The sequence below is a fragment of the Canis aureus genome, chromosome 18, assembly GCF_053574225.1.
Source record: "Canis aureus isolate CA01 chromosome 18, VMU_Caureus_v.1.0, whole genome shotgun sequence".
Lineage (NCBI taxonomy): Eukaryota > Metazoa > Chordata > Mammalia > Carnivora > Canidae > Canis > Canis aureus.
In genome coordinates, this window is record NC_135628.1 from 1880111 (window position 1) to 1907996 (window position 27886).

Sequence of the window (27886 nt, forward strand, 5' to 3'; positions counted from 1 at the left end):
TACCAGTATGTGGTAAGTATCCAAAATAGAACTGCACTTTTAAGCTCCAATCCAGGAGGTCTCTTTACTTAAGTTGGCCACACTGCCTCACGTCAAAACATCTGTCACCATCATTTTCATTTTATCTACTGTAATTAGACGTCTTTCATGTCCCTTAGATGAAGGAAAAGTCCGGGAGACGTTCTAGAAAAATACATTTACGTTTCAAATTTACATTAAAAATGTCTTTCCCTTATTTTCACGTCGTGAAATCCAAGCACTGTTAAAGAAATCACAGACGACACAGCATTCTGTGTCCTGGACCTCTGTCCTATTTAGATTATGAAAACTGGAAGTTAATTAGAATTAAGAAATTTCCCTTATTAAGTCTGCAAAGTATAAATACAAGTAATTTTTTAAAAACTTTATTTTAACACCTAATACAATTCCAATTTTAAGGATTACTTGCACAAAAAAATAAACACATTTGGTATAAAAATGTATCACTTTAACGCCCTTTCCCCTTCAGGTCCCCCCTTCCCACCCCCCCACCCCCATGAACTGCACTCTATGTGGATGCAGAAACATAGAAAGACTAATGGCACAGATTCGTTTTTACCTACAGGAGTTTCTGTTTATGTACCCAGGTACTCTAGAGGACACCAGCCCACTTCATCACATGAACCATTTCCTTCAGCCTGCTGAATTTAGTTTCACAAAGAAACAAAGCTTATTATAAAGGCATTTGAAAAACCATTATCTTAAATTCTTTTTAGAAGCACTGACTTTTTTTTTTTTTTTTTTTTTGCAACCATTTATATACAGTGTGACATAACAGCTCTGGAGTACAGTACATGCAGCAGAACGTACCTGTTGAATATAAAATACTTTTCTTAAAATCTTCATCGTTGGAATTCTCTGAAGTCTAAATTATAGAATGCCCATTACTTTGAGAGAAAATGGTTGAGGAGTACAAATGTCTGCATATGTTGGCCACTGAAATAATCCAAGGCTAACTGGAATAATATTCATAGCACACCAGGAGTGCATAAATAATTTACTTACATTATTAAAATACAACCCATAAAATTCAAGTTCAAGATCTTACAGGATTGTCTTTGTAAATCCTTGAAGTGGTTGCCTGGAAATGCATTGTGTCTTCTTTCCTTCTCTTCTTTTTTTAAAGTCCTATATAAAATGTTTAGTTGAAGATTCTCTTCCTCAAAGGAGACGGCCACCTTTATTTGTGCCGACTGCCTCTTCTCTTCATTGCAGCAGTGCACTGTGGACAGTACCATTTTCCTTTTGGTGCTTCTGTCAACCCAACACATCCATAATGGAACCATTCTATTGGGCACTGGAAAGCAAAGCGGCAGAGCAAAAGTTTTCAACATCTCCAGAGATTACAGAGTATAATATGCCCACTAGACTGGATATCAACAATAAGATGCAAGGAAACAGAACTCTTAGATCCAGGAGCTGATTTACAGATCATTGAACACAACTGGTAAGTTTCAGAGATAAGGAACTGGAGGCAGAAAAACGTATGCATCTTTATTAACTCGGAGGTTCATGTAAACTATTTCCATGATCCCAAGCAATGAAGGAAGACTCACTAATTCTCGTTAAGCTGGAGAGTGAGTGGATACCAATGGTCGAGGACAAGCAGTGAGATGGGTCTCTCACAAAGTAAACACATTTTACGGATTCTATTTAACATTCGGCCTTATTCACTCCCTCGTAAAAGCAAAATAAGCTAGCTGCAATGAAAAACAAAGGGATGTCCTGGATTTCCTGTCTGGGTAGATCTGTTCCTAGATACACAGAGCAAAGGGATTCTAGGGCAGCCCGGGCGGCTCAGTGGTTTAGCGCCGCCTTCGGCCCAGGGTGTGATCCTGGAGACCCGGGATCAAGTCCCACATCAGGCTCCCTGCAGGGAGCCTGCTTCTCTAAGAAAAAAAAAAGGGGGGGAGGGGATTCTACTCTGTAACTTATTAGGCAGTCCTACACCTTCAGCAGAAAATCTCAGCACTCGGAAGAGTACAACTGGGAATGAGAGAGATCAGAGGCTATGCTGGGATATTCACAGAAATGCATCATTTTTACTAACTGCCCCAGGAGTTTACAATGGTGTTCTTGGAACGACTGGGCAATACTGTTCTACAATCATCTCAGACAGCCCACAAGTGATTGTAAAGGGGAAGCGGGAGGACAGGCTTTCTCCATCTACGTGAACGTGTTGGGACCCCGTCAGGTCAGGAAGGCACGAACGGTAATGTACCAAGCCAACCCTGTTCAATCTTCACATTGTCTTAAAAGTTTTAAACTGTTATCATTAACCTTAGGGTTATGGTATTATGGACTAGGACTTCTTTAGAACTTAGGGTTCTGTTACTCCTCTGCAGGGAAAGATGACCAAAGGGGAAGTCTGAGAAAAATAAGGAGGGAGTGAAATTACTAGAAAAAAATATTCTCAGCATCCAATAAAGATACGTATGTAACCAAAATTAAGCTTCCTTAAAAGAAAAAAAGGAATTCTTTTCTTTCAGTTTTATATCAGAAGTGGCTCTTATCGGCTGACAGCTGCAGAGTACGATAGGAAACACTACACTGGTAGGAGGAAAATCAGTTGTGGCCTCAACGTTTCCCATCGCTCCCTCGCCCCCGCCTCGTCCCCCCAGCAGCAGGCTTCCTGACACAAGGTACTGTTGTGAAATTCCAGTTCCTCACCGTGATAAGTGAACTGGATTCCAGTAAACACAGTATTACACTTAGTAAAGCAGGTGGAGGATGTTTCTAATTCTCATACCACGTAACACCTTTTGAGATTTATCATCTGCACATGAAATCATAAAACTGGCTTTAAAAAAGTTAAATTGGGAACACATGAAGGGACTCTATCCTGTTTTGGAGAGAAATATTCTAGCATTAATATAATGTAATTAACGTAACTGCAAATCTGTTTTCTTAAACTGAGAGGCACCCTAAATAAGGAAAATGTTCAAGTAATAATACTCTGTGATTTTTTTCATTCCTAATTTAAAAAGTTTAATACTTACATCTTGGTTATCACATCCCACCATCTCGCCATAGGATACCTGGTTAAAATAAAAGTAAATATTTATTATGACTATACAACAAGCATCTAAATTCTAAAACCAAATTGCTTATGATACTGTTAGAAAACAGAGGAGAATATAAAATTGCGTTAAGAAATAGGACATATAGCTTTTTAACAAAGATTTTTAGAAAGATTTATAGCTTTTTATTAAAAGATTTTTTGGGGGCAGGGGCACAGAGGTAATACACAAATTATGTTCTGTTTGAAAATCTGAAAGAACCTTGACAAATTACCTTTGTGGATAGTTTCTTTCCTAAAGACTTTTAGTTTCTTGATTACTTACTTACTTACTCAAGGTTTTAACTTTTTCCTGGGTCCTGTGAGCTCATTTATATTTTTACAGGAACAGCTGTAACTTCTAAATTTATTATCAATTTACTATCTGCCCTTTCTCATTTTTCTTTTGGCTGGTCATCACCAGTACTTTAGAACACAACTTTCTAATTCTTGAGTTATTTTCTCAATGGACTGAAAAATGTTTCAGACAGGGTTAGAACTAGATGTTATACTATCTGAGTCTCCACTCGAGGGAGAGTATCTGTATATGGGTCTATACACATGAACAACTTCTCTGGTTAACAATCTTTGGAGGCACTCAGGTTTTTCCCTTAAAGCTCTACAGTTTATTTCACCCAGTTTTTAGTGTTACAAATGGGAAATCTCGGGTGAATCTGATTTTGTTCTTTTACAGGTAATCTATTTTTACCACCAGGATCCTTAAAGAATTTTCTTTTCTTAATAATTGATATTAAAAAAATGTTTGTTGGGTGATAGTAGAAAACCTAATCAACTCTTAAATGGCAAATTCTCAAAAATTAGATTGCCGACTTATACCATGAAACACAAGAAATTGCGATGGATTAAAGTTTTTTTTTAGATGGATGAATGGATTAAAGATTTAAACATAAAGAAACTGAAGTATATCAAGAGCTAAACAAAATCATTTGCAAATGATAAGAAATACAAGACGTATTTATAGGGGGAAAAAAGGCAAGGAGGTCTTCCTAAGTATATACCCCATGGCTGACTTCATAAGGAAAAAGACTGACATAGTCATTACTCCATAAAACTGGAATTTCAGAATAAAAAACAAAACAAAAAAACATCTAAACCAAGCAAAGTATTTATAACATACACGACAAAAATGATAGAAAACTCGGCCCACACCATTGAGTCAATTCATAAAAGAGGAAATGAAAAGTCAAAAAAGGGTCCAAATTTGCTACTAATATAAGTTGAAATGATTGTGTGACATAAAAACTATCAAATTGGTATGTGGTTTTTAATACAAAATAGTATCCATCATTGGACAGGGTTTAGGAAACAAGCATGCTCACTTGGTTTTGGTAATGAACTTCAGAAGATAATTTGGTAGGCTGTAACAAATATTCTAACTTAATTTTATTTCTAAAATTTCAAAAAGATTATCTTAGAAATTAGTGTATAAAATGGATTACATAAAAAAATGCCTACCATAATATAATCGTAAATTTTTTTTTAACTGTATTTATTTATTCCTGACGGACAGAGAGAGAGGGGCAGAGACACAGGCAGAGGGAGAAGCAGGCTCCATGCAGGGAGCCTGACGTGGGACTCGATCCCGGGTCTCCAGGATCACATCTTGAGCCAAAGGCAGACGCTCAACTGCTGAGCCACCCAGGTGTCCCATAATTTGTAATTTCAAAAACACTAAAAATAAAACCTGTGCCTAAATATTGGCTTACAAAGTTATATACAGTATAACATTTAACTGTGAGAAGATTAAAAAAAAAAAAAAAAAAAACTACTTCAAGAAAAATGATGTGCGGTACACATGACTGTGAAAAAGTGTTCCATGAAGAATATACTGAGACCCAACTGGTCAAATACACACACACAGACACACATACACACGTGAGCATCTGTGTGTACATACGGGTAAAAGACTGAATGTTCGTGCCTCTCCCCCAGAGTCCCGTGTTGCAGCCCTAGCCCCCAATGGGACTGTATTTAGAGACAGGGTCTGTGAGGCGATAAAGGCTAACTGAGGCCAGATGGATGGAATCTTAACCCAATAAGGCTGGATGCCCCATAAGAAGAGGAAAAGACACCAGAGCTCTCTTCACCATGAGGATACAGCATGGAAGTGGCCCTCTGCTGGGAAGGAAGAGAGCCCTCACCAGGAATGGGATCAGTCAGCACTTTAGTACTGGACTACATCGCCTCCCGAACTGGGAGAAAATAGAGTTCTGCTGTTTGAACCACACAGCTTACGGTACTTTGTCGTGGCAGCCTGAGCAGAATAAGACAACATGCATGTCGGGTAAACAGTAGTGATAAAACAAAATGTCTAATTCTAGGTTAAATCCGAGGGCTGAGATTATGGGTGACTTACACAGTCCTTTATAACTCTTTATATTTACAGCAAATGTGATTTTATAAGAATCAGAAGAAAATCATACAAGGAAGCAAAAGTATTTTAACTGGAAAAAAAAAAGCGCTTAAAAAAATCAAACAGCTCTGTTTTCTATTTTACTGAGATTCTGCTTTTGTAGACATATCAGACTTTTACCTGATTGCAAATGCAGTATCGTGGTTCATTTGGGTCGTAAGTCCAATCAACCTGACTGTTTGAATCAGACTCTGGTACTACTGTTGTTTGCTGAGAGATTTCTTGTACGACGGTTGATGAAGAAGAACATGACGACAAGGAAGAGGAAGAGGAGGAAGATGATGACTGCTGACTTGAAGACTTGTTGTTGTTTCTGAAAAAAACAGTATCAGTTTTATTTGCTCAGCATCCAGAAGTTATGGGAGAATAATTCCTAAATGAGTGGTATGAAATGAAATGACATTAAACGTAAATTAACGTTAAACATGAAGTTAAACTAACCTGATACACAGGTTTAAAAGCACAGTTATTGAGAGCAACAAAGAGCAACATTTTTCATAACAGTTTATTTTTGTTTTCTAGAGAATAAAGATACCATAAAAATTTCTTTCAAACTATGTTTTTGTAATAATTTTTTAAATCTGTTACGACTTAATGCTGACTTAAATTACAGGTAATACTTGTAAGAATTAGTGTTCGCTACGGCTATCTTCCAGACATTCTTTGTATTTTTAAGCAAATTGAATGCTCTTCATCAAAATCTAAAACACAAATACACAAAAGCAGTTGATGAAAATGATCATGATCATCAACTGAGATGTGAATACTTACCTGTGTTAAGACAGGAAAGAGTGTGCAAATTCGCAAGGAATTTAGCAATATTTACATGCTAATTAAATTTTAAAATAGGAAAATTTATTATCAGCATTTGTAATAAATTTGGGTCATTAAGATGAATTACTTTTTGAGGTACCTAACACTTTTGTGGTAATTCTACATTGATCATTCCTGGGATTTACTCACAGGAAATATAGTACATTTAAAAATACATTATGATGCAATTATTAGATAACAGCTCTTCTTCTGGTTTACCATTTGAACTTTCATTATGTCTGAATATCTAGCAAATGCAGATACTGGGGATAGATGGTACTAAACCCTGTTAAGGTTTTGTGTTTAAGACAGACAACCATCCTAAGAGTCTTATATACAAAAATATAGGGATATTTTCATACTTTCAATTTGGGGGGCATAAGACCAAGAATTAATACAATTTCCTTTTAATAAAAATGAAGAATTTTGTTTAAAAAAAATTCCCAGGATAAAATTTGTATCTTATGCATTAATTTACATTGGGACACGTGACAAAATAAGGGGCCATAAAGGAAAAAGTTTCCATAAAATGGCTTATCCTAATGAACAGAAGAAAGTAAACAGGAGTCATTTATACCTAATTTAAGACTCTAGAAAGATTAAAGACTTTTAACACCTTTTAGAGACTTTCCTCCTCCCGCAAGTATGACAGTGTGTCTTCCTGCCTCCCCCACGTGATCCTGATCCATTACATCCTACCTTTGTCGCACATGGCCAAGCCCAGCTGGATGCCAAGCCGACTGCATACTTAGTAAGGGCACAGGGCCACTGTAACAGGGAAACCTACTTGCTCTTTCTCCCGCTCCGGGAGTCGGCTGCTGACGAGCTGGCGTTCTGTGTTAATGTAGTCATGAGTGCCGAAGATGATGAATAGCCAGCTGTTTCTCTGGGCATTGAAAATTCTTTTCCCAGCTGAAAGTCATTATTCTTAAACGCTTCATAACTGGCTTTTAGACTTGATGTTCTTCGTCCCTCTTTCATCTTAAACAGACGTTCATTGATAATATTAATACACATATATATGCAGATTTTCTTTTTCAGTCCTACTAGTTGCAGTATTATGTCAGTTTATCCAATATTCTTTTGCTTGAACCATTATTTTCATCACTGTCATTTGAACTATTTTATGTAAAGATTTAAAATCAGTTTTTACACAGTTAGGAGGGAACTAGAGAATTGGTGACTTAATTTGGAATATAAACTATACAGAAGTGAACAAGTGTAATGCAGTCAGTTCAGGGCTGCGACACAGAATGGAGTACTGTCCTAGCAGGTGCTATGGCTTCTTGTCAAAAACATGCACATCATGAGCAATCACTGTATGAAGGGATCTGCATGACATTGCACGAATCCATTTTTTTTACTTTTCATTATCAGGTAAATTGATGCACATCCATTTCATTAAATAAAACATCAGGCATCATAAAACCACGGTTTAAAAATGAAACTATACAATAATGTAAGAAAACTCTGTTCACACCTCGTTGTTTCTATTAAAGTTTGCCAATGATTCAGACAAAATGTACCTGCTATTTCCAAACCTCTTCCTTTTTACCTGAGCTGTGGCTTGAACTGCTTGAGCTGCAGCCATGGTAATTGCCCCTGCACCAGTTCCTGAAGATAATGAGCCAATATTATAGGATGCCAGAGGTTGGGAGGAATTCACATTGTAAGCATTGTTGGAAGAAGTTGTAGAATTATTATTTCGACACCCTATGTAGAATTAAAGAAGAAATAAAAATGGTTGGAGAGAATATAATGTTAGGGAGCTTAAAATACATTATTTCCCAGTACAGATATAATCATTAAATTTAACATTTTCATGTCACTATAAAATTTTCATGCGCCATTTTTCCTTTTTCTTCTTTCCCCAAATGTGGACTTTAAACCAAGTAAAAAATCAGTATGATTTGTTAATCCTGAATGCTTTCATTTCTCCTTATTTTAACATATACAAACATCAAAAATTCATGTTTAAGATAATAAACTTACCTAGCGTATTTTCCTTAGAGGCATCTGATGTAAGCGTAGATAGAAGAGCTTCAGATTTAAACTTCTTTTCAGGAATATGATCTGTCGTTGTATGGTGAGAAGTCGGATTATATTTCCTTTCTGAATATAAATAAAGAAATTTTGTGTTTTAAAATTTTAGAGAACTGTGGACAAAACATAATACTTCCATTCAGTTACAAGCAGGTACAGTTATGTCCTGAGTTCTTTATGGAATACAGAACAATATGTTTTCTTGGAAGACAGGAGAAGCAGAACTCTCTGTGGCACCTGGTTTTTTAAGAGTAGCCTTCTCACACATTAAAAATAACTTCAGCAGCAAAGTACTGCGAATAACTCACAAGGCACCATGGTTTCACATATAGCATGATAGGAATTTTGTTTTCAAAACACTATCTACAATTTTGAATAGTTCTCTCAACCATTCTTTCATATCAGATTGATCTGTCACAAGATGCGCTGATACAGTCTTCTAACTAGCTAAGATCCAACCAACCATTCATTTACTCACTAACTCACCAACATTGGGGCCTTCTTATATGCCAAGCAGCACACTAGGCACTGAAGAAGCAAGGATGGCAAAAAACCAAAGAGCCTACCATCACGTAGCTTATCGTTTGACTTGAATTATAACACTCTCTAGAGAGAATCAGGTGTCTGTAATGTAGGAAGTATATGCTGCTATTAATACCATATATTTATCCTCAATGTATCCCAGGAAAAGCAAACTCTCTACTCCCAAATCAAATATGCTTTTCTCAAATGACAGCAATAAGTCTATCAGGAACTGTAAGGAAAAATAAAAATAAAAATAAAAATAAAAATAAAAATAAAAATAAAAATAAAAATAAAAATAATAAAATAAAATAAAATAAAATAAAATAAAATAATAAAATAAAATAAGGGAGAGATATTTTTTTCTCAATTGGTTGTATGGAGCCAATTAAAAAAGAATATACAGGTAATATAATGAATTTTTAATTATACTGAAAATTGTAGCTGCCCAAAACCGAACTTACTTTCCACTGGAGTATGTGAATGAGCATGGTGATTGTTCACTGGCTGTGAAGGAGTATCTAGTTCCAAAGATCCTAAGAATGAAAGGCACAGAGGTACATGTCAACATAGAACTTTAAAGGTCAATCAACTACAGGCACTCTGTACCCTCACCTACCAGAGGACTGGGAGCCCTGATGCACATACCTGTATCATTTTAGTCAGAGAACCACCACTGCCAACTTTATCCTGAGGCAATTTCATCCTCTCTCTAAACAGTATGTAATCCACTTCTTAATATTCACCTTACGTACAAAAAAGCTCAAGGCATGCTAATGTCTAATTGGGGAATTCAGGACAGCAGGTACCGCATAAGTGGATGAATGGATACTATAACTCCATTTCCGATAAGATCTAAAAACTCAAACTAGTTATACTGGGCTGAAGACCTTTCTACGGGAGATCCTAAAGTATTAGGTGATGGGACATTACCATATGAGATAAAATTCTTTGATTGTTAAAAGGACATATGATAGTAAAGACTTCCTAAAAGAAGTTAGGCACAGAATCTCTACCGCCAAGCATTAAAAGACTTTTAATGAAATTTTCTGGGTTTATCTTGATCCCTTGAGATGAAATTATGGCAGGGCACAGGGTGGAGCAGATTTTATAACTTGATTTCATTTAGTGTGTCTGTGTCCTTACAGAGGATGCTTCATTAACCTTCCTGCAGTACTGAATAGGCATGAATTATTGTTATTCACAGCTATTATCAGCATCTCGAAAAAAAATTACAACAGCTACAGAACATTTTATTTTGTCTCAAACACTATTCTCAGATAGGATTTCCTTGGAATAAAAGTATCACAAATAAATTAGATGATCATCTAAAGTGATAGATCTACTTTTGAATACAAAATTGCAACTATAGATACCAACATGGACTCTTGACTAGGTTATTCTCCTAGTCTAGGGAGTGTGTGTATCTATACATACACACACACACACACACACACACACACACACACGACCCAACACCATACAGAAATTCTTCATCAGTGTGTAGAAATAGGTACATGTTCTTGCTGATGAAATGCATCAAGAAAAAAAAAAAGTAATCAAGGTAAATTACAGCAGGTGATCAAGTTGAACCTTACAAAGAAATATTAAAATTGCTTCTGATTAATAAAAAAAAAAAGTTCACTTTTTTGAGAAAAAGAGGAAATGCTTTGGAATCAATTAAAATCTTTCTTACCAACACAGTTGAGGAAAAGCCTTAAGGCAGTTCTCATGAAAAAAATAACAACCTTCCTCAGAGTTTAAGGGTATCTAGCAGGCAGGGCAAAGTCAATACATTTAATGAAGATGGTTAGCTTGTTTCTAGATGGTTATATTTCTTTAAATCTTTGTTCTCTCCACTTATCTTACTAACGTATATACATATTAAAAAATATTAATATGTGATTTTAATAAAAAGCAAGTGTATGATATCCTGCATCATGTCTCTCAGTATCCATAACCCAAATGGTTCTAGCTGCTGGAGTCCAAGCTGTCCGGCCCGGTTGCCACCATCCACAGAAGCGCAGGATCTGAGAAGTCTCCACGGGACAAGTGTCTCCTCAGTGATTTGCACATGGACCGTGTCCAACATTGATGGAAAACTGTAAATTTTACTTACGCCTCTCTAATATTTCAGTAATTCCAGCATTATCAGCTTCCAGCTCCATTTTAAACTTAGCCAGTTCCTGATCCAGCTTTCTCAAGTGTCGATCTACCTGTTTCAAAGAAGATCAAAGATAACCACCAAAATTTGGGACACTATTAAAGTGTCAGTTTAGTGAGGAAAACTAAATATTTCTTTTAGTGTATCTGCTTAGTATCCTTGAACAAGTCAATTAACCTACATCTCGGTTTTTTAATCTATGAAATAAATGAAGGTCCTATATGAAATAATCTCTCAAGTCTCCCTTAATAAATTTGAAGTTTTAAGAAACCAGAATCACAGTTTGTTAGAAAACATTCAGAAGAAGCAGGATGTGAAACTAAATAAAACTGATATTTGGGACGGAAGGGGAAGGAAGTGCAGGAGGGTGGGTTAACTTTTTATAGTATACACTGGGATTACTTTCAACCTAATCTCCTCCTACTTATAAAAAGGCCATCTACCACACTGCCATAGTATAATAACTGTTATTTAGAATGAAAGATCCTTAGTCTATAAACAAAGAGGCTACTATATTCTACACATATATTTCTCTAAGGCAGAAAAGTAAACCATTATACTTGTAAACATTTATGTAAAGGGTTGAAACAAAAGGGGTTTTTAGCCAGGAAACTCCATTCCCCGAAGAGCCTGGTTAAAATGGTTTTATTGCTAATACTAATGCCCTTGTTAACGTGGCAAATTTTATTTTCTCATTCAACTAGAGATCTTTTGACGGATTTCAAGTCTTAATGTTTTTAAGGTTAATATTAAATATCTTTTCAATACTTTTTCAACTTTACCACTTTGAAGTGAAACACAATTTTTGGATAATATTGTTACATTACTGACAACTTTTTTCAAACCCTAGATTCCCAAAGGATCACAGCTAAATAATTAAAAGTGACTTTCTTACAAATATAAAGTATCTATGATACACTATGGAGGCCAAAAAACATTAAATAAGAATGAAATAATGTGTGCCTAAAATGAAGGAGATGGGCAGAAAAATAGCAGAAGACAATCTGTCTGTGTTAGACGCCATGTAATGTGCTTGGTGCATTAGAAGCTCTTCTATCTTTTCTAACCCTTGTGCTAATCTTTTGACATAGGTTATTACTGTCTTCATTTCATATGTGAAGAAACAAAAGCTGCCCAAAGGCAGTAGATAATGCATTATGGAGAAAGGATTTAACTCTGATCAATTTGTAATAAGTTGTGCTTCACCAGTTATACCTAACATTGCCCGCTGAACTTCTTCATGTGGCACCCAACCGGTTTTTAACTCAGAATACAATTCAAATTGAAAAACAAGAATATTTTCTTGTTATTTATATTTTATATATTAACAGCACCCACTGGGGTATTGGTTAGTGACTTGTCAATAATTTAAAGCCTAGTTTTCCCTCCACCTTTACACACAAGTTATTTTTCAGAGCCTGGTAGAAACTATAATTACAATATTTAAAATCCTATAATAGTACATAAATGCTCCTATTCAAAGAACATGCAGGTAATTGAGCATCCTTTACTGGAACCTCCCTTCCAATAATAAAGTGTGAACACAGACCTTAGTTATTCAAGAATATCTCTCACATTGTCAAAATTTAATCTCAAGGGAAGTCAGAAAAAAAACACTCATATTTAAATTCTAAAACACTTAATGCAATGAAAATACTCCACCACTTTTATTACCTACGGATCATTCTACTAATAAATGTTGAGTTTTGTGCTTGGCGCTGGGTTAAATGGAAGATACGAAAAAAATGGGAGAGAGTCCCTGCCTTCATAGGAATTACAATTTGGCTGACAAACATGATAAATGTCTTTAAAATGCATATGCCCTAAATGTAGCAAATAAGCTACAGTTGGAAAAGTGTTAGAATAAAAAAAAATACGTATGTAACACTGGCTGTGGTAGACACAAAGTAGTTATGAGTTAGAGGGTGAAAAATGTATGTTTCCAAATAAGTGGAAAGAAAAATTAATAATTAAGGAATGAATAGAGACAGAAAGACCAACAAGATTCTCAGAGGAAAAAGAAAAAGTGATGTATGGTGTGGCCTGTAACAGGTGTATACAGTATAGACAGGTAGAATGTTAGAATCTTTGTTGGGAGGATGGGGCTGGAGTGAGACAAAGACATCGTGTATCCTCCCCTAACTCCTCACATCCCTGCACGTAAGAACTGCCTCAGTGGATTAAAGGCAGTACTGATGAGGGTTATTACATATGAGAGCATGGAAAATAATGATGGGATTTCCAATACCAGTAGCTAGGAGAAAGGAATAGAACCCAAAGATGTTACAATTCTAAAAACAAATACATAATTAAAATAAACAGAAAAGCCTAAACCAGGTTGTGGTAGGCAGCTTTGTGAGACAGCTTCCAATCATTCCTACCTCCTGGTAGGTAAGAAAAAAGATCATGAACTGATAACTATTAGAAGCAATTATTAGGCAATGAGAATGGTTTTTCTTAGTCATTGCTACTGTACGAAATCAAATCAGAAGTTAGAAAGTTGATCACAAGATTTAACTCAAGCTATAAAGAAACAGCGTACTTAAATAGTATTAAACAGCCGCAGCAAGAGCTGAACTGAACTTGCCTGAAACCTGTAGGGTGCATCTCCTCTACCCCCATGATTCTGAATGGGGAAAGTATCTCCACTAGCAGATCACCCTAATGACCCCACAGGTATCAGACAAAACAACAACCTAAATTACCCCACTCCTCCATACATACCTGACCTCATACGATTGATTTATAGTAGTGAAGAGGGTGCTACTCCAGTTGAGAGATTTTCCATTAACCACAGGCTCCTAACACAAGGCTGACCACAGAGTCTAATTATTGATTTGTTCCCCACTTAATGTCAATGAGTACTAGCCACAAAAACTTCGTTACTTCTGCAGCCCCCAATCGTATCTGATAGCCCCAAATATAACTGCTTTAGTTTTAAATCAATTCTCTTTTTTTCTGACCTCTTCAGAACCAAAGGAAATTCTGTCAACATTATTTTTAACATCTTGATGATCACAAAGATAAGTAAGTCACCCCTGGCTCCTCAGCATGAAACAAAAAATCCTCATACTTTAACACTTTGGCATAGAGTTGTAATCCTTTATTCTTTCTCCTTTGACTCCTGGTTTCCAATATCCAAATTTTAAGATGTGTCATTGATGGACCCAAATGGAACTAAATACAGCTTTTTAAAAAAAGGTTCTACATGATTTATGGTTTTCAATACCATCAAATTCTAAATTTAAATATCTCGCTCTTTCAGAATGAGCACAAGTTAGTATAAAAAGTTCTAAGTTGAAATCCATGGCAATGAGAGATAAATTCCTAACTGCAAAAGATCTGGTAATAGTGCAGAAAGAGGGTAAATTGGAGAAGAAAAAGGAATCGTGATGGCAAATTACTTCTCTGATAAGTCATGAAAATGATTCTTCACATCTCTGAATTATATTTGAAAAAGGTAAAAATCTGATCCCTCTTGAGGCTGAATCAAGTATTTGAGGCCTTAGCACATCAACTACATATCTAATCTTCCTAAGAGACAATAAGGTAAGGATACAAGTCAAAAGGTCAAATCTACATAACATGTTTTTTTTTAATCAGAGTATCAGATGAAGAATTCTCAAAGTTATAGGTAAATATATACCTGAAATATAATCATCTCAGGAAGAGGCCAGGATATAAAAAAGAAGCAAGTTCAAGGGTACCGAGCAATGTAAAAGACTGCTAAAAATCATTCAAGCATTAACTAAAAGCAAATTTTATCAGAGTACACATAAATCAACTTCATTAGGTATTGTAATCTAATGCAGCCTGATGACAGTGACATCTGGCTAAGAAACACAAATAAGTGTTTAATGACTATGACTATCAGGATTCTAGAAGGAAATTATTTTAATAGGATAGCTTTTTCGTTGTTCATTTCCACCAAAACAACTACTAAAATAAATTTTCAGTTTGTTCCAGTGAATCCCTAATGCCACCAATCTCTTCATTTGTGGATATTCATGCAGTCTGGTTTCTTTCCTTAATAAATGAAGTAATCGGTACAATGCTAGCCATAGCTTTAAAAAGTTTACTACTGATTTTAAAAGTAAATAAAGCATTTCAATAAAAATAATATGATGAAATACCATGCTATGTAAAAACACTGAGGTGCAAAATCAAACACAATTACATACTAAATTATTGTACATTAAGAGCTGTAAAAACAACACATGCTCATTACCTGAAATTACCGTAATAACACCATGTTTAAGCAAAGGCATAAAGACGACTTCGTCTAAGGTACAGTCCTCTCTTTGAGGTGGCGTCCTACTACTTCCAGAAGGAAAACCACACTGCTTCCACGGGCTTATAAGACCCTGCACGCGGGGGCTCCTGCGGCCCCCCTCAGTACACTCTTCTTTCTTACTGTGCACCGACCACACTGGCCTCCTCTCTGACTCAACCTGCCAAGCGCTTTTCCACCTTGGACTTGGCACTTGGTCCATCATCTTCCTGAAATGTCCTTCCTGAAGCTCTCTCCGCATGGCTGGCTCTTTCCCATTTCCCAAGCACCACCTCAAATGTCACCTACTGAGAACACACCACTCATCCTGACTACATTCTTAACTGCCTCCCCCAGTAACTCCTTCTTTATCCCTCTCTCCACAATGTTTATTTCCTTCAGAGCACTTACCAAAATCTGAACTCATCTTTGCTTCATAGTTTGCCTATATTCATTCCTTCTCTGTGTCGTTACTGCCCACTTAGCACCAGTGACTGACTGCTCATAGCTGGAGCTCTAGAAATATTTGCTGAATGAATGAAAGTTATACTCTCCCACTATGTAGAAGTATATAAATAGAAGTACCACATGTTGATTAGATAAATGATCTATGAATAAAAATTACTGTAGGTTTACATTTATACTACATCTCACCGACTCACTTTTGAAGCACTTAGCTTTCTGTGCTCTCAAATATTAAATGTTACAGGAATTCCTCTTTCCTATTTATAAGGATTTTCACTTGGATATTTACTGTTGATATTTAATATATAACTAATATGAGATGGTACATCCATTTAGTAACCTCCCTATGAACAAGGCAATAATTCCCTTCTGTTCTCTTGCAATGATTTGTCAAAGTAAATTTCTTACCCTCCAGCATAAAGTGTTCAAATACCACAAGCCACCCTGGCAATACGGTGCAGCACACAAAGTGCAAGCATTCCAAGGAGGCTGTATGTTGTTTTTTCAACATCTTATAATTACTTATTTGTGACAAATAAGTAATACTAGTTTTTCATTTAGGTTAATAGCATCAGATTTGTAAATAAATTTTCCTCTTAAATAAATTTCATTTAAAAATTTACTTAGTATATAGATATACAGATGGTACAGATAATCTGAAAACCAAATATTAAGGTCGGGGAAACACTGGATCAGATTGCCTCAAAAGTCTTACTTTTTCCTTCTGTTCACTGCTCAACTAATCTGCTGTGCCAGGGTCTGTAGGTACAGAATGATTACGAACCTCACATACCCTCAAGGGCCCTGATTACAAGATCTAATATTTTTTATTTTATGAAAATAACATTGTCTTTACTTTGTATAATAAGGTCTAATTGTGTTTAACAAATGTTTTCACAATTTAACAGGAATCTCTTCAAAAGCAAAGGAACTGAAAAGAGACAGAAACCATTGTGGAATTATGAAGTGAAAAGTATTTAAATAAAAAAGGCATTTAAATAAAACATGTACCTCACAATAAGTTTTAATACTTTAAAAAATGCCCCTTTAAAAAAAAATGCCCCTTTTCCTGAAGGCACATCTATAAATCCTGTTTTAGCACTTCCAAAATGAGCTTATGTATCAAAGAAAAATCTATCAAAACTGAAGAAACTAAAAGAAACTGAGAACAATTTAAAGACAGGGATACAGAAAAGATCTGAGCAAAGACATAGATCATCATAAGATTGGTTGGCCTCCTAAAGAGATTCTATAAAGGAAACTAAACCCATTTGAATTATTTTTTTTTTAATTTTTTTAAATTTATTTATGATAGTCACAGAGAGAGAGAGAGAGGCAGAGACACAGGCAGAGGGAGAAGCAGGCTCCATGCACCGGGAGCCCGATGTGGGACTCGATTCCGGGTCTCCAGGATCGCGCCCTGGGCCAAAGGCAGGCGCCAAACCGCTGCGCCACCCAGGATCCCCTCATTTGAATTATATTTACTTTCACTTCTCTTGGTTGAAAGTCATACTTTGAAAAGACGGGGGTGTTTGCACTGCAGCCTACCCTTGTTTGTTTATTAAAACCAATCTTAGCAAGCTAAACTTTTGAGAAAATGTCACTCAACTACAGTATCTCACACAAAGAGTGACACCACTAAACTCCATCTCTAAGACTCGTAACTTGGGAGTCATGCTAGTGCCTTTTGTATTAACCTACTTAGGCGATTTTGTTGAACAAATATTTACTGAGACGTAACTACACTGGAGTCTAAAGACTCTAACATTAAAAAAAAAAACATACTTCTTGACATTTATAATAGGGGAGGCAAATATAAAGCAAAAGGTAAATAAATAATCACCATTTAATTCAAGCAATAATAAAATCATGGCAATAACCATGATTTGGCCACTGGTATGATTCTGTGGAGGGGTAGGGTAAGGTCCAAAGTGCTAACTACGTACTCACTAGCCTCCTTCCTTAATGACAGGGCCCCACACACCTGGGGTGGCAACGTGCCCTGTGAAGCAGCATTTCTAGAGGCAGCTACAGGGAGCCAAGACGATGTGAGTAGAATCAGCAGGTAAGATTTCCAGAAAGGCACTTTTCAAGGAGCTGAGTACAAAACATGCCCTTTTGAGTCTTTTCCTACTGCAATTCTTCTACACGTCCAGAAAAGAGGAGAAACGGATTAGAAGCAGCCGGGGGCGCTGAGGATGTCAGGGTCGCCAGACAAGCCCGATCTGCCTCCACCAACAGGTATTATACATGAGGGGAAAGCCAGGGCTTCTGTTCAGATCATTCTTGTGTGACTTTTCTAAGTGATCGAATCTCTTCTGCTAGATATAAGTGACATAAATATTAAGATTATTCAGGTGATTTTAGTAAAGAGACGGCATGTGCAGGATTATGAAAGATGGAGAGTTTCCCAAGCAAAGGTGGAAAGAAAAGCATGGCAGTCACTTTTTTAAGTCCCTGCACTGCGACAGGCTGCGGAAGTGGAGAGGAGCAGGTAAGGCGAGGTACTTAGAAGATGAAAGGAGTAAGACACGTTGATTAACTCCGTGTGGGGAGGCTCCTCCAAGCAGGAGTCCGGCTCGATGACTTCCGGTATTCCACGGCGAATGACTGGAACATCAGTGGTTCTTCGCAGAGAAGGAAAAGAGGAGACTAAGAGGTCAGCCTGAATATTAATACACTGAGTCCCGGGGCCTGGGGAATCTCAGGTAAGATGGAGAGGCTCCGGGGAGAAGCGTGAGCTCGAGGAATCACTAAGTGTGATTGCTAAACCCGAGAGGACACGTGGGAAATGGATGGAGGAATGTTTCTCAGCTTGGGCTGTGTGTGGAGTGTGCGTGTGTGTGGAGTGTGCGTGTGTGGGGAGGGGGGGGAGGACCTGCCATTTGACCGGCAGCTCTTCCCCACGTGGCGTGTGGTCCTCAGGCGGGACTGGGTGTGGGGAGACAAGGCAGGTCAAGGGCTGAGCCCTGAGAACAGCAACCAAGCGAGGGCGGCAACCAAGATGCGGGGGACGTAGGCTCTTTCGTCTCAGGGAAGAAGGACTTCTGTGTTAGGGGTGTCGTGAGGGCCTGAAATAGCAGTGTCACACGGCGGGCTAGAATAGGGAGGAAGGGAAGGGCGGGGCGGGGAGGGAAGGGGAAGCCACAAAAAGAAAAGGGCAAGACAGAAGGCCTGCAACTACTGGGGGCCCGGGAAGAAAGCGGGTGCGCGGGGAGAGCGGGGAGGGAGGCAGCGGCTGCAGGAGGGTGGACGATCCCAGAGAATCTTTAAAGAAGGAGCGTCTGCTCTGCGGCCCTCTCACGGGCCCTCTCACGGGCCAAGATGGCTTGACAGACCGGGGGGGAATCCCCCGGCAGGGCACGAATCCCGACTGCTGTCCACAGATAAGGAAACTGAGGTTCTGGGACTGGGCACCTCCCAGAGCCCTGCTGTCGGGGAAGGGGGAAGGGGCCGACCTCTCCCCCGAATGGGCTCATTATGCGCACCTGCTTTTCAGTGTGTCCCGCTCAATTCGTCACATTCCCTTCTACTGCCTCACTCCCGAGCCTAAACCACCTACCCCCCTCAAAGAATTTATTAAACTTTAGTCTCATTCTATGTTTATCCATTATCCCTGAGTGAACTGCTTCACCGTCGCTACAACACCTAATTCAGGCCCCTGAGCTTCTGAATAAATTCTGTTCAAGACTCATCTGATAGCCTCTAAGAAATCAACCACACTCTACCCCACTTAGTCCAGTCTTTTACCGGATACTGAATATTTAACTGCGTTAATCTTTATTTGTTACATGTTTCTACGCAGGCTTTTCACTTCGGTTTGGGGGCATGTCTTCCCCACTAATTTACCAACACCTGGAGAACAGAAGCCATTTACACTGTTTACTTTTTATTCCTGCATTATGTGCAGATAAAACTCCATTATAGGGAGCACAAGAGTGAATAAACAATGTGATTCATAAATAATAGATATATAGACACAAAATCCCCACACATATTTAAAAAGGACATATTCATAGTAGACATATTTTTCTAAATGTACAGTTTTTAAACATACAAAAAGTAGCAAAGTAACAAAATATAAACAAAGAGCACAGCCAAAGAGCTGTATGATTTAAAAAGCAGGTAGTCTCTAAATAAAGACTGACACATGTAATCATTAACTACGAGGAGCAACGTTACTAAACAAATGCCTCTTGGATTCAAATATAAATGTCTCCTTCTGTGTTTACAGACATAATTCAAGATCAAAACATTTAAGAACTTTTTTTCCAGTTCCACAATAAATCAAGCTATAGTTCACTCTACCTTTCTTAAGGTAGTATATCTTTTATGAAATTGTTTTCAGAATAACTGCATTACAGAAGCTATTACAGCCATTAAAAACGTCCACTATATGAGAACAAGGCAACATTTTCTATGGCTTCACAGGATGAATGTTCTCTAGTTTTCTATAAGCTTCTACAATGTATACCATATGCCGTTTGCATCTTTTATCTTGTGTATTATCAGTAACATTTATATTTACTGTAACATTTATACTTACTGTAATTTACTGCTCAGTAATGAGACTGTATCCAGATAAGATTACAAAAATAAGATATGAAATCTATATGCTAAAGTCGGTGATAAGTGTCCATTTGTTTCTGGCTTTAACCTGCTTTGAGGCAGAACCAGAAAGGAGTATTTCCTAAGAAATATATTTTAGAAGATGCTTTACATAAAAGAGAGCATCATTAATTATACCCGTTTGAGAAATACTGCCTCTGTCTTAGAGTGATTTCAATCTTTTGCAAGTGTTGCCGCTGCAAAAAGGAAATCGTTTTTTTTAAAGTTTAATTAAGTGTTTCCCATTTTTACCACCGGAACCAGTTGTTGAGTGCTATCTATTGACATCACTTAGTAGATAGTTGAGTACTACCTCTTAACACGGACTCAAATGATTTTCTTCTTCATTTAATCAGGTAACCAATAAGTCTTGTCAACATAGTAGTTTTATGTGTTTTTTTTTTTTTTTTTTTTTTTTTTTTTTTAACCACAGAAACAAACTCAAGGTGATTTATCCGGTAAGTAAACACACTACCTTAAGATAAGGATTACTAAAATAAATTTAAACACCGATTCTTGTTAAAAAAAAAAAAAAAATCTAACATCAGCTAAAATCCTTTAACAATGTAAATTGGCTAAATGTAAGGTTCTTGACCTGTTGACTAAAATTGTGGACTCTGACTCTTTTCCACAATGAAACCAAAAAAAATACTGAAGCCTCAACAAATTAAATGGGATCAAGAAAGCCATACTTCAAATTTATTCTGTTCTTCTTATTAATATGTAAGTCAATCAAACTTAAAACATGCACAATTTAAATACTTATGGCAGAGCATGCACGTTAATTTTACTTACCAAGTCATATATCTGGTTTGCCAATTGTACCTTCTCATCTGCATCTTCCAAAGCTTTATAGTAATCCTGAATAAAAACATTTTCATTTCAAAAATAAATAATTTTAATATGTGTATTCAGCACATACAACTGCATTTTCATTATCATACCTTGTATTCAATGCCAGTCATCCTACAATAGCAATAAAAACCCAGTTAAGGATGGGATGGGGATGGGGTAGGCTTAGAAATTATATGTACAATGGCCAAGAATTAAAGGAGGATGTTCAACACTCCTAAAAAAGATGTAAGTGAAATTTATAAATGAGTCCAAATCTAGCCTCTAAACTAGTAAAAGTTATGTGAACTAATGATATAGCTCTTCTCCTTTCAAAGAAAATGTTACGATTTATCTAATTTATAAAACATTTGCACTCTCCATTTTTAAAACTTTTTAATAAAAGTATAACTAATGAAAAGATTCTGACCTGCATGTCCCTCCTTTCCAGTGTTCTGTAGCTCTCATTTTAAGTTAGGTATTAATTCATACAATTCAACCTATACTTTAGATTTCTCCTCAGTATAAAGCAAATCATTTAAAAACAAAAACAGGATTCTATCAATTTCCATGGAGAACTAGACTCTTCAGGGTATACAGCGAAGTGGTACTACACCAAAAACTTAACAGGCTAAAGGGATGATGACTGACTTAGGGTTTTAGAGTTGACCCTTGAACACGGCAGGGGTTGGGATGTCAACTTCCGTGCAGCTGAAATCCACATATAAGCTTCTGACTAAAAGCTTAACTACTAATAGCCAACTGTTGACCCAAAGCCTTTACAGATAACATAAACAGCAGGTTAATGCATATTTTGTGTATTATGCTCTGTATTCTTAGGATAAAGTAAGCTGGAGAAAAAAATGTTATTTGCGAAAATATATTTACAGCACTGTACTGTATTTATCAAAAACAAAAATCCACATATAAGTGGACCTGTGCACTACAAACCCATGTTTTCAAGGGTCACTTGTACAGATGGATATCTATACTCATACACATTGGGCCTCCAGGTATCCTCCAAGCCAGGACTAACTCTGTTATACACTCTAAATTTTTTTCCCCTAACAGAAATAATCTTCCCCCCATGTGGCAAAATAAATTACACAATACACTAAATTTGTAGTTTTCAAATTTCTTTCTCAGTTGATCTTTGAACAATTCTGTGAAGGTTGTGGATGAAGGAATCATTACTACTCAGAGATACTAAGAGAACCTGTCCAATGTCACACAGCTAAATGGCAGTCACACCCAAACCCAGGCCTCTTATGTAGTTCTTCCAATGTATCCCAAATACCCTAGGTCACACATTTAAAGCAAACCTTGGGAGGAGATCTGATACTTATTCTAGTATGGAAGAGACCTATAAGTACTACACAACTAACCAAAACTCCAAGAACTCTGTATTTCTAGGCTCAATTCATATAAATGTAGCGTTTTAAGCTAAAAGACCTTTTAAGGATGCTTTCAACTGTTAAGATTCTATTCCTCTGTGATTCCATCAACTTAGTTACCTAGCAATATATAAAAAATGCTTCAAGGCCAGCTAATTTTCACCCCAGTTTGTGGCCATAATTGGAAGACAGTGTTATATCTGTAAAGACAAGGCAACTTTAATTAGCTATAACCAAAATAAAGGAAAAAATTGTACTTTTTAAGGATTCTATAAATATAACAAATTATTTAAATTATAGAGAGCTGTTAATAACTTTCCTTCACTTTGATATCCAGAAAACTACTTCATTTTAAAATATCTTTCTCAGAGGGTCCCAATGTTTACCGATACATCATCTAGTGTTGAACATACTTTTTTGATGGATGCCATTTGTTCTTCTCTCCACTCCGGCTTATTTTTCTTAGCATTCATAAAGAATTCACTGACTCTTTGTTCTAGTTGATCCATTGCATCTATGACATAATAAAAACATTTCATATTTAGATGACCAAATTCATACACTGAATATACATGCTTTGATTTGGAGAAAGAAAAAAATATCTGACAACACACACTCACTTGCCCAGTAACGTAAATATGTCATGCTTTGATTATGGAAATGCTTTAATTATTCTAGTAAAAAAAAAAAAGTTAACAGTTTTCTCTGACAATTTATATTTGTTGTTATTTAAAATTTTTCCAGTAGTCAGTGTAGTCTAGTCAACAACGTAGATAGGTTCTATACCATAGTATTTCAATGGTACAGCCTTCAGGTCAAAAGCTAATGGTATTAAATCAGCCAAACGTGACAAAGCACAATTTCCTATTAAAACTAACACTAGATAATCGTCACGTTTCTTTCAATAAGAAAAAGTAATAAAAAGATTTTAACCTTTTCCTATATGGCATTAAGCTCTCCATCATCTCCTATCATGACTGAAAGTAGAAGGTACATTTATTCACTTAATACACTGTATTATTTATTCTAGATAAGTTTTTCCCAAGTGTGTGCCAAGAATAATCATCTAATTCCATCTAATTCCATGTCTGCTAAAAAAAGAAAAGTGAAAAAAAATGATTCTGTTGCTATATAAGTGAAGGAAAACCGTCTGGAGATTTTTCAGGGCAATAATACAATAGGTTTTTCAAGATCCTAAGAAGTCTTAGTTACTTTTTAAAAAAATTTTTCCTTTGTTTAAATAAGCAATTTCTAACTTGTTTTACAAAGAAGTCTCTTTTATCAATCTATAGGATCTATTAACTTTAGAAAATTCTAGTTGTTATAAAATGCAAGTGTATAAAACCTCTCATCTGGGGCGCCTGAGTGGCTCAGCTGGTTAAGCACCTGCCTTTGGCTCAGGTCATGACCTCAGGGTCCTGGGACTGGGTGCCCCCAACCCCAGTCGGCTCCCTGCTCAGCGGGGGAGGCTGCTTCTCTCTCTCCCTCTGCCCCTCCCCTGCTCGTGTGCCTACACCCACGTGCGCTCTCTCTCAAAGATTTTAAAGAAAATCTTTAAAAAACATAAAAAAATAAAACCTCTCATTTGTATAATCCAATTACAAATCACAAGAGAATTTAAAATTTGTAATGATAACGAAGCAAAAATAAGTCACCTTTTCGTGAACTTCTGCTTTGTATCAGATACTATAAATTCTAGTTTAACTGTGTTATTTTAAATCCTCAGATGATCTCCATTCTATAGACAAGGAAAACCCCTCAGAAGTGGTAATGTGGTCAAGGTCAAAGAGTAAGTCAGCAAAACTCTAATACGAACTCGGATCTATCTGACATCAAGATCTGTGCTCAGTCCCATAGAAAACGCTACTTTAGCATTTCAACTACATGACAGTCAAAATGAATTTTGTGGGCAAGCTAAAGAAACACACAGTTCAGACTCCTACACTATTACCCACTGAACATAAAGAAGGCTTCCGTAGCCCATCACCTTGTATGCCGCATGGCCACATGGAACACACCAGAGGCTCAGGAACCTATATTCATCACCCGTGGGTATGAAAGCGTGGGGTGCGAGTGTGGGGTGGGGAAGCACGGGGGAAAGGACAGGCCCTCAGGAGCTGCAGGATCCTCAGGGATGCTGGGTCTCTGATTTCTTTCCATGATACCCTTTTCCCCCCAGTCATACCCCCAAACCCAGATCCTCCTCCACCGCTACTTTTCGAGGACAAAAAAAAAAAAAACCTAGTGGCATGAGAAACATTTTACGTAGATAGCCTAACCACAGCTAGAATAAATGGGATCAAGGCACGTATTTTCTTGAGGACAGACCGCATGAAGGCAAGCCATTAATATCAACTGCACAAGTTTTTTTGTTTTGTTTTGTTTTGTTTAAAGTAACAAATGCAACTTTAATTGATTTCTGGATAAAAACTACTCAGTGCAGGTCAGTAACCATGGCAGCCCCTGCTCTGTTGGAGCCAGGCTCCAACAGCCTCCAAGACCATCTGTTGGACGGTCTTCAGGACCTAGGTCAACGGGCTATTTGCATTAGCTCATGTCATCCACAGTATTAGAAAAACATTAGATCAATTTAGACGAGATGCGCTGCTGGCAGCCAAGCCTACATCTACAGAGAGGGTGACATCCGGGCTTAAGCACACACCCCATTGTACATTTTAATCATGTAACGTAAAAAAAAAAATAAAATAAAATAATCGTGTAACGTGTAATTCATTCCGCACTCGTAGTTCACAGTATGGTATCCCTGCAAGAGAACCGGAACGGCTGTATTACATTCATTTCATAAAAGGGGGAGAAGGCCTGTGAGGTTCTTTCAGAGCACGACAGGCGTAAATTCGTACTCGTTTTAACTGTGATTTTGCTCCAAGTGTTGACCTCCTCGTTTCCAAGGCACTGACTCTTTCCTTGCTTTGAGTCAAATCCTTCACAAAAACAAAACAAAACAAAACAATCGGATAAACCAAATACTGCTCTATGAAAGAACAACGGTTAATTTTTTTGGGGGGGGTGGGTGGGTAGGGGGAAGGAACCAGACTACCAAGCTACCACTGATCGATGAGAAGTCATCACTTTTATTGCAACAGATAAGCAGCTTTACAGGAAGGTCTATTTTCCTCACTCGTTTTCATGGGGGGGTGGGGGGGGAATAGCATCATCCTGCTGGCGGGTGGGAATGCATCCTGCAAGGTGCGGCTTTGCAAGACTCGACATTTCAAGTTCAGCGGGGTCACTAAAGAGCCACACCAACACCCAGGCTGCTGGGTTTTCCGCTCTGCAGAAAATTCTGAGCAGAACCAACTTCAGCAGAAGTCTAAATGCCGAAATCTACGTTCCGGACGCAAGGGCTCGGGCCAGAAACCACCATCTTCTCCACACCTACACCGACGTGCTTAGTTAAAAGCATGTGTCTAAGTCCTCCCCGGAGGCACAGAAACTTTTATCCCAGTCTTGAATTCGGGAAAGAAACACACACGCGGGCCCCAGCGCCTCCTCCTCGGGTAAAAGCAAAGGGGGAAGCGGCGTGGACAGCAAGAGGCAAGATGCGGCACTGCCTTGTGTATGTGTGTGTGTGGTTTTATGGTTTTGGGGGGGTTTTTTTGGCGTTTGTTTTTTTTTTTTTTTTTTAAACGACTCCTTATGCACTAGCCCGTGAGCCGGAGGAGAGTCAGAGAGCAGAGGCGACGACGTCGGTGGAAGGTCTGGCCCCGACCGCGCGCGGCCGGGCGGGCGAACCGCCGACTTACTCTGCACCTGCAGGTCCATCTCGCGCATCTCCGTGAAGCGGTCCCGCAGGTCCATGGGCAGCTGCTCAATCACTGTCAAAGGGAGAGGCCGTCAGCGGGGCGGGGCCAACGGCGAAGGGCGCGCTGACGTCACTGCGTGCGTGCGTGCGTGCGTGCGTGGGGGGGCGAAGGAGCCGGCAGCCCACAGCCCGGCTGCCAGTTACCGTGAGAAAGAAACATCCCCCGCCTCCCCCTCCCTCCCGCCATCCCGCCCGCCCGGCCGCTCGCGCGCCCGCCCGCCCGCGGGTCCCCCAGGCGGCCCCCGCCAGCGCCGCCCACTCACTTTCCAGATAGTCCTCTAGGTACAACATCGCGGCCCTTAGAGCTGGGGCAACGAGGGGGTCCAGGGGTTTATTTGTGTCACTCGCTGTCGCCGGAGTTTTGTCCCTTCCAATATGGCGCCTCCGCTAGCAGCACCCGCTCGGCTTCGGCGGAAAAAAAAAAAAAAAAAAAAAAAAAAGAAAAAAAAAAACCACTTTGGCGCCTGACGGCGCTTGCCTCACTGCCGCCCGGAGCCGTCATTGGCCGGCTGGGGCGATGACGTCAGCCGGCCGGAGTCCGCCCGCGCGGCTTTGTGGGAAGTGTAGTCCGGTTCCCCCCCACGGCGAGGATCGGCGCGCCCGGCGGTTACCGGCGTGGCAACTACGAAGACCAGGCGGCCTTGCGCCCCGTGCGCCGCGGAATCCGAAATGCGGTGCCTCTGTTTATTTGTTGATGCCGGCGCGGGGCATGACGGGAGTTGTAGGCGCCCGCGGAACCCAAGTAGGAGCAACTTTCCACCTGTTCCCGGCCGGCGTGCCTCGGTGGCCCCGGCGGCTGGGAGTCGCGGGTTTCCAGGCGGGCGGGGCAGGTGGAAGGTGTTCCAGCGCCGGAACGGCCAGCGGAGTTCGGGCGATCCGCATTGTGTAAGACAGAACTCCTGGCTGGAACGCATCCTTAGTCTCCGACTGCTCAAAATACCCACGAGGCGCCTGCTTGGCTTTCCTGCACCTGGACGGGTGGCCGCCCTCCACGCGCTCTTTACCTGCTTTTATTCCGCGGTCCGGCTCGTCGTCACCGTGATGTCATCGAGCTGAACGCACAAAGTGCACCCACCAAAAAAAAAAAAAAAAAAAAAAAAAAAAACGCAGAACTAGAGAACAAGCAGAAATAACGGATGGAGACTTGCTGCTGTCGAATGAGCTGTTCTAAGGATGACTTCAGGCGGTGTTGAGTAAGCAGCCCGCCCCCAGCTGTCTACACCCGCGGGAGGGGTCATCTTCTACCCTGGGACCCCTTCCCCGCCCCGTGATGGATTCGGTCCTTCACGGCTCAGTTTTCTTTTTCCTAAGAACATCTGCACGCAGCACAGGTCGAGAGCATCGTTCTCTCCCACCTGCCTTAGCTCTCTGTTCGTTTTCCTGGGAAATGTGTCTTCAGTTCGCCATTCAGTGTTCTATTTT

General features: G+C 38.8%; 1 protein-coding gene across 1 annotated transcript; it reads right to left on the reverse strand.

Annotated features, from left to right (window-relative positions):
- Positions 1–1019: 1019 nt before the first annotated feature.
- Positions 1020–27442, reverse strand: ING3 (inhibitor of growth family member 3). The gene is made up of 12 exons (XM_077855992.1): positions 26728–27442; positions 26406–26477; positions 23055–23155; positions 21212–21277; positions 11029–11125; positions 9374–9445; positions 8337–8456; positions 7900–8057; positions 7132–7325; positions 5652–5844; positions 3039–3077; positions 1020–1336 (listed from the first exon to the last, which is right to left on the reverse strand). Exons 1-12 carry the CDS (start codon positions 26753–26755, stop codon positions 1220–1222), a joined length of 1257 nt encoding a protein of 418 aa, XP_077712118.1. The 5' UTR covers positions 26756–27442; the 3' UTR covers positions 1020–1219.
- Between the last annotated feature and the right edge of the window lie 444 nt (positions 27443–27886).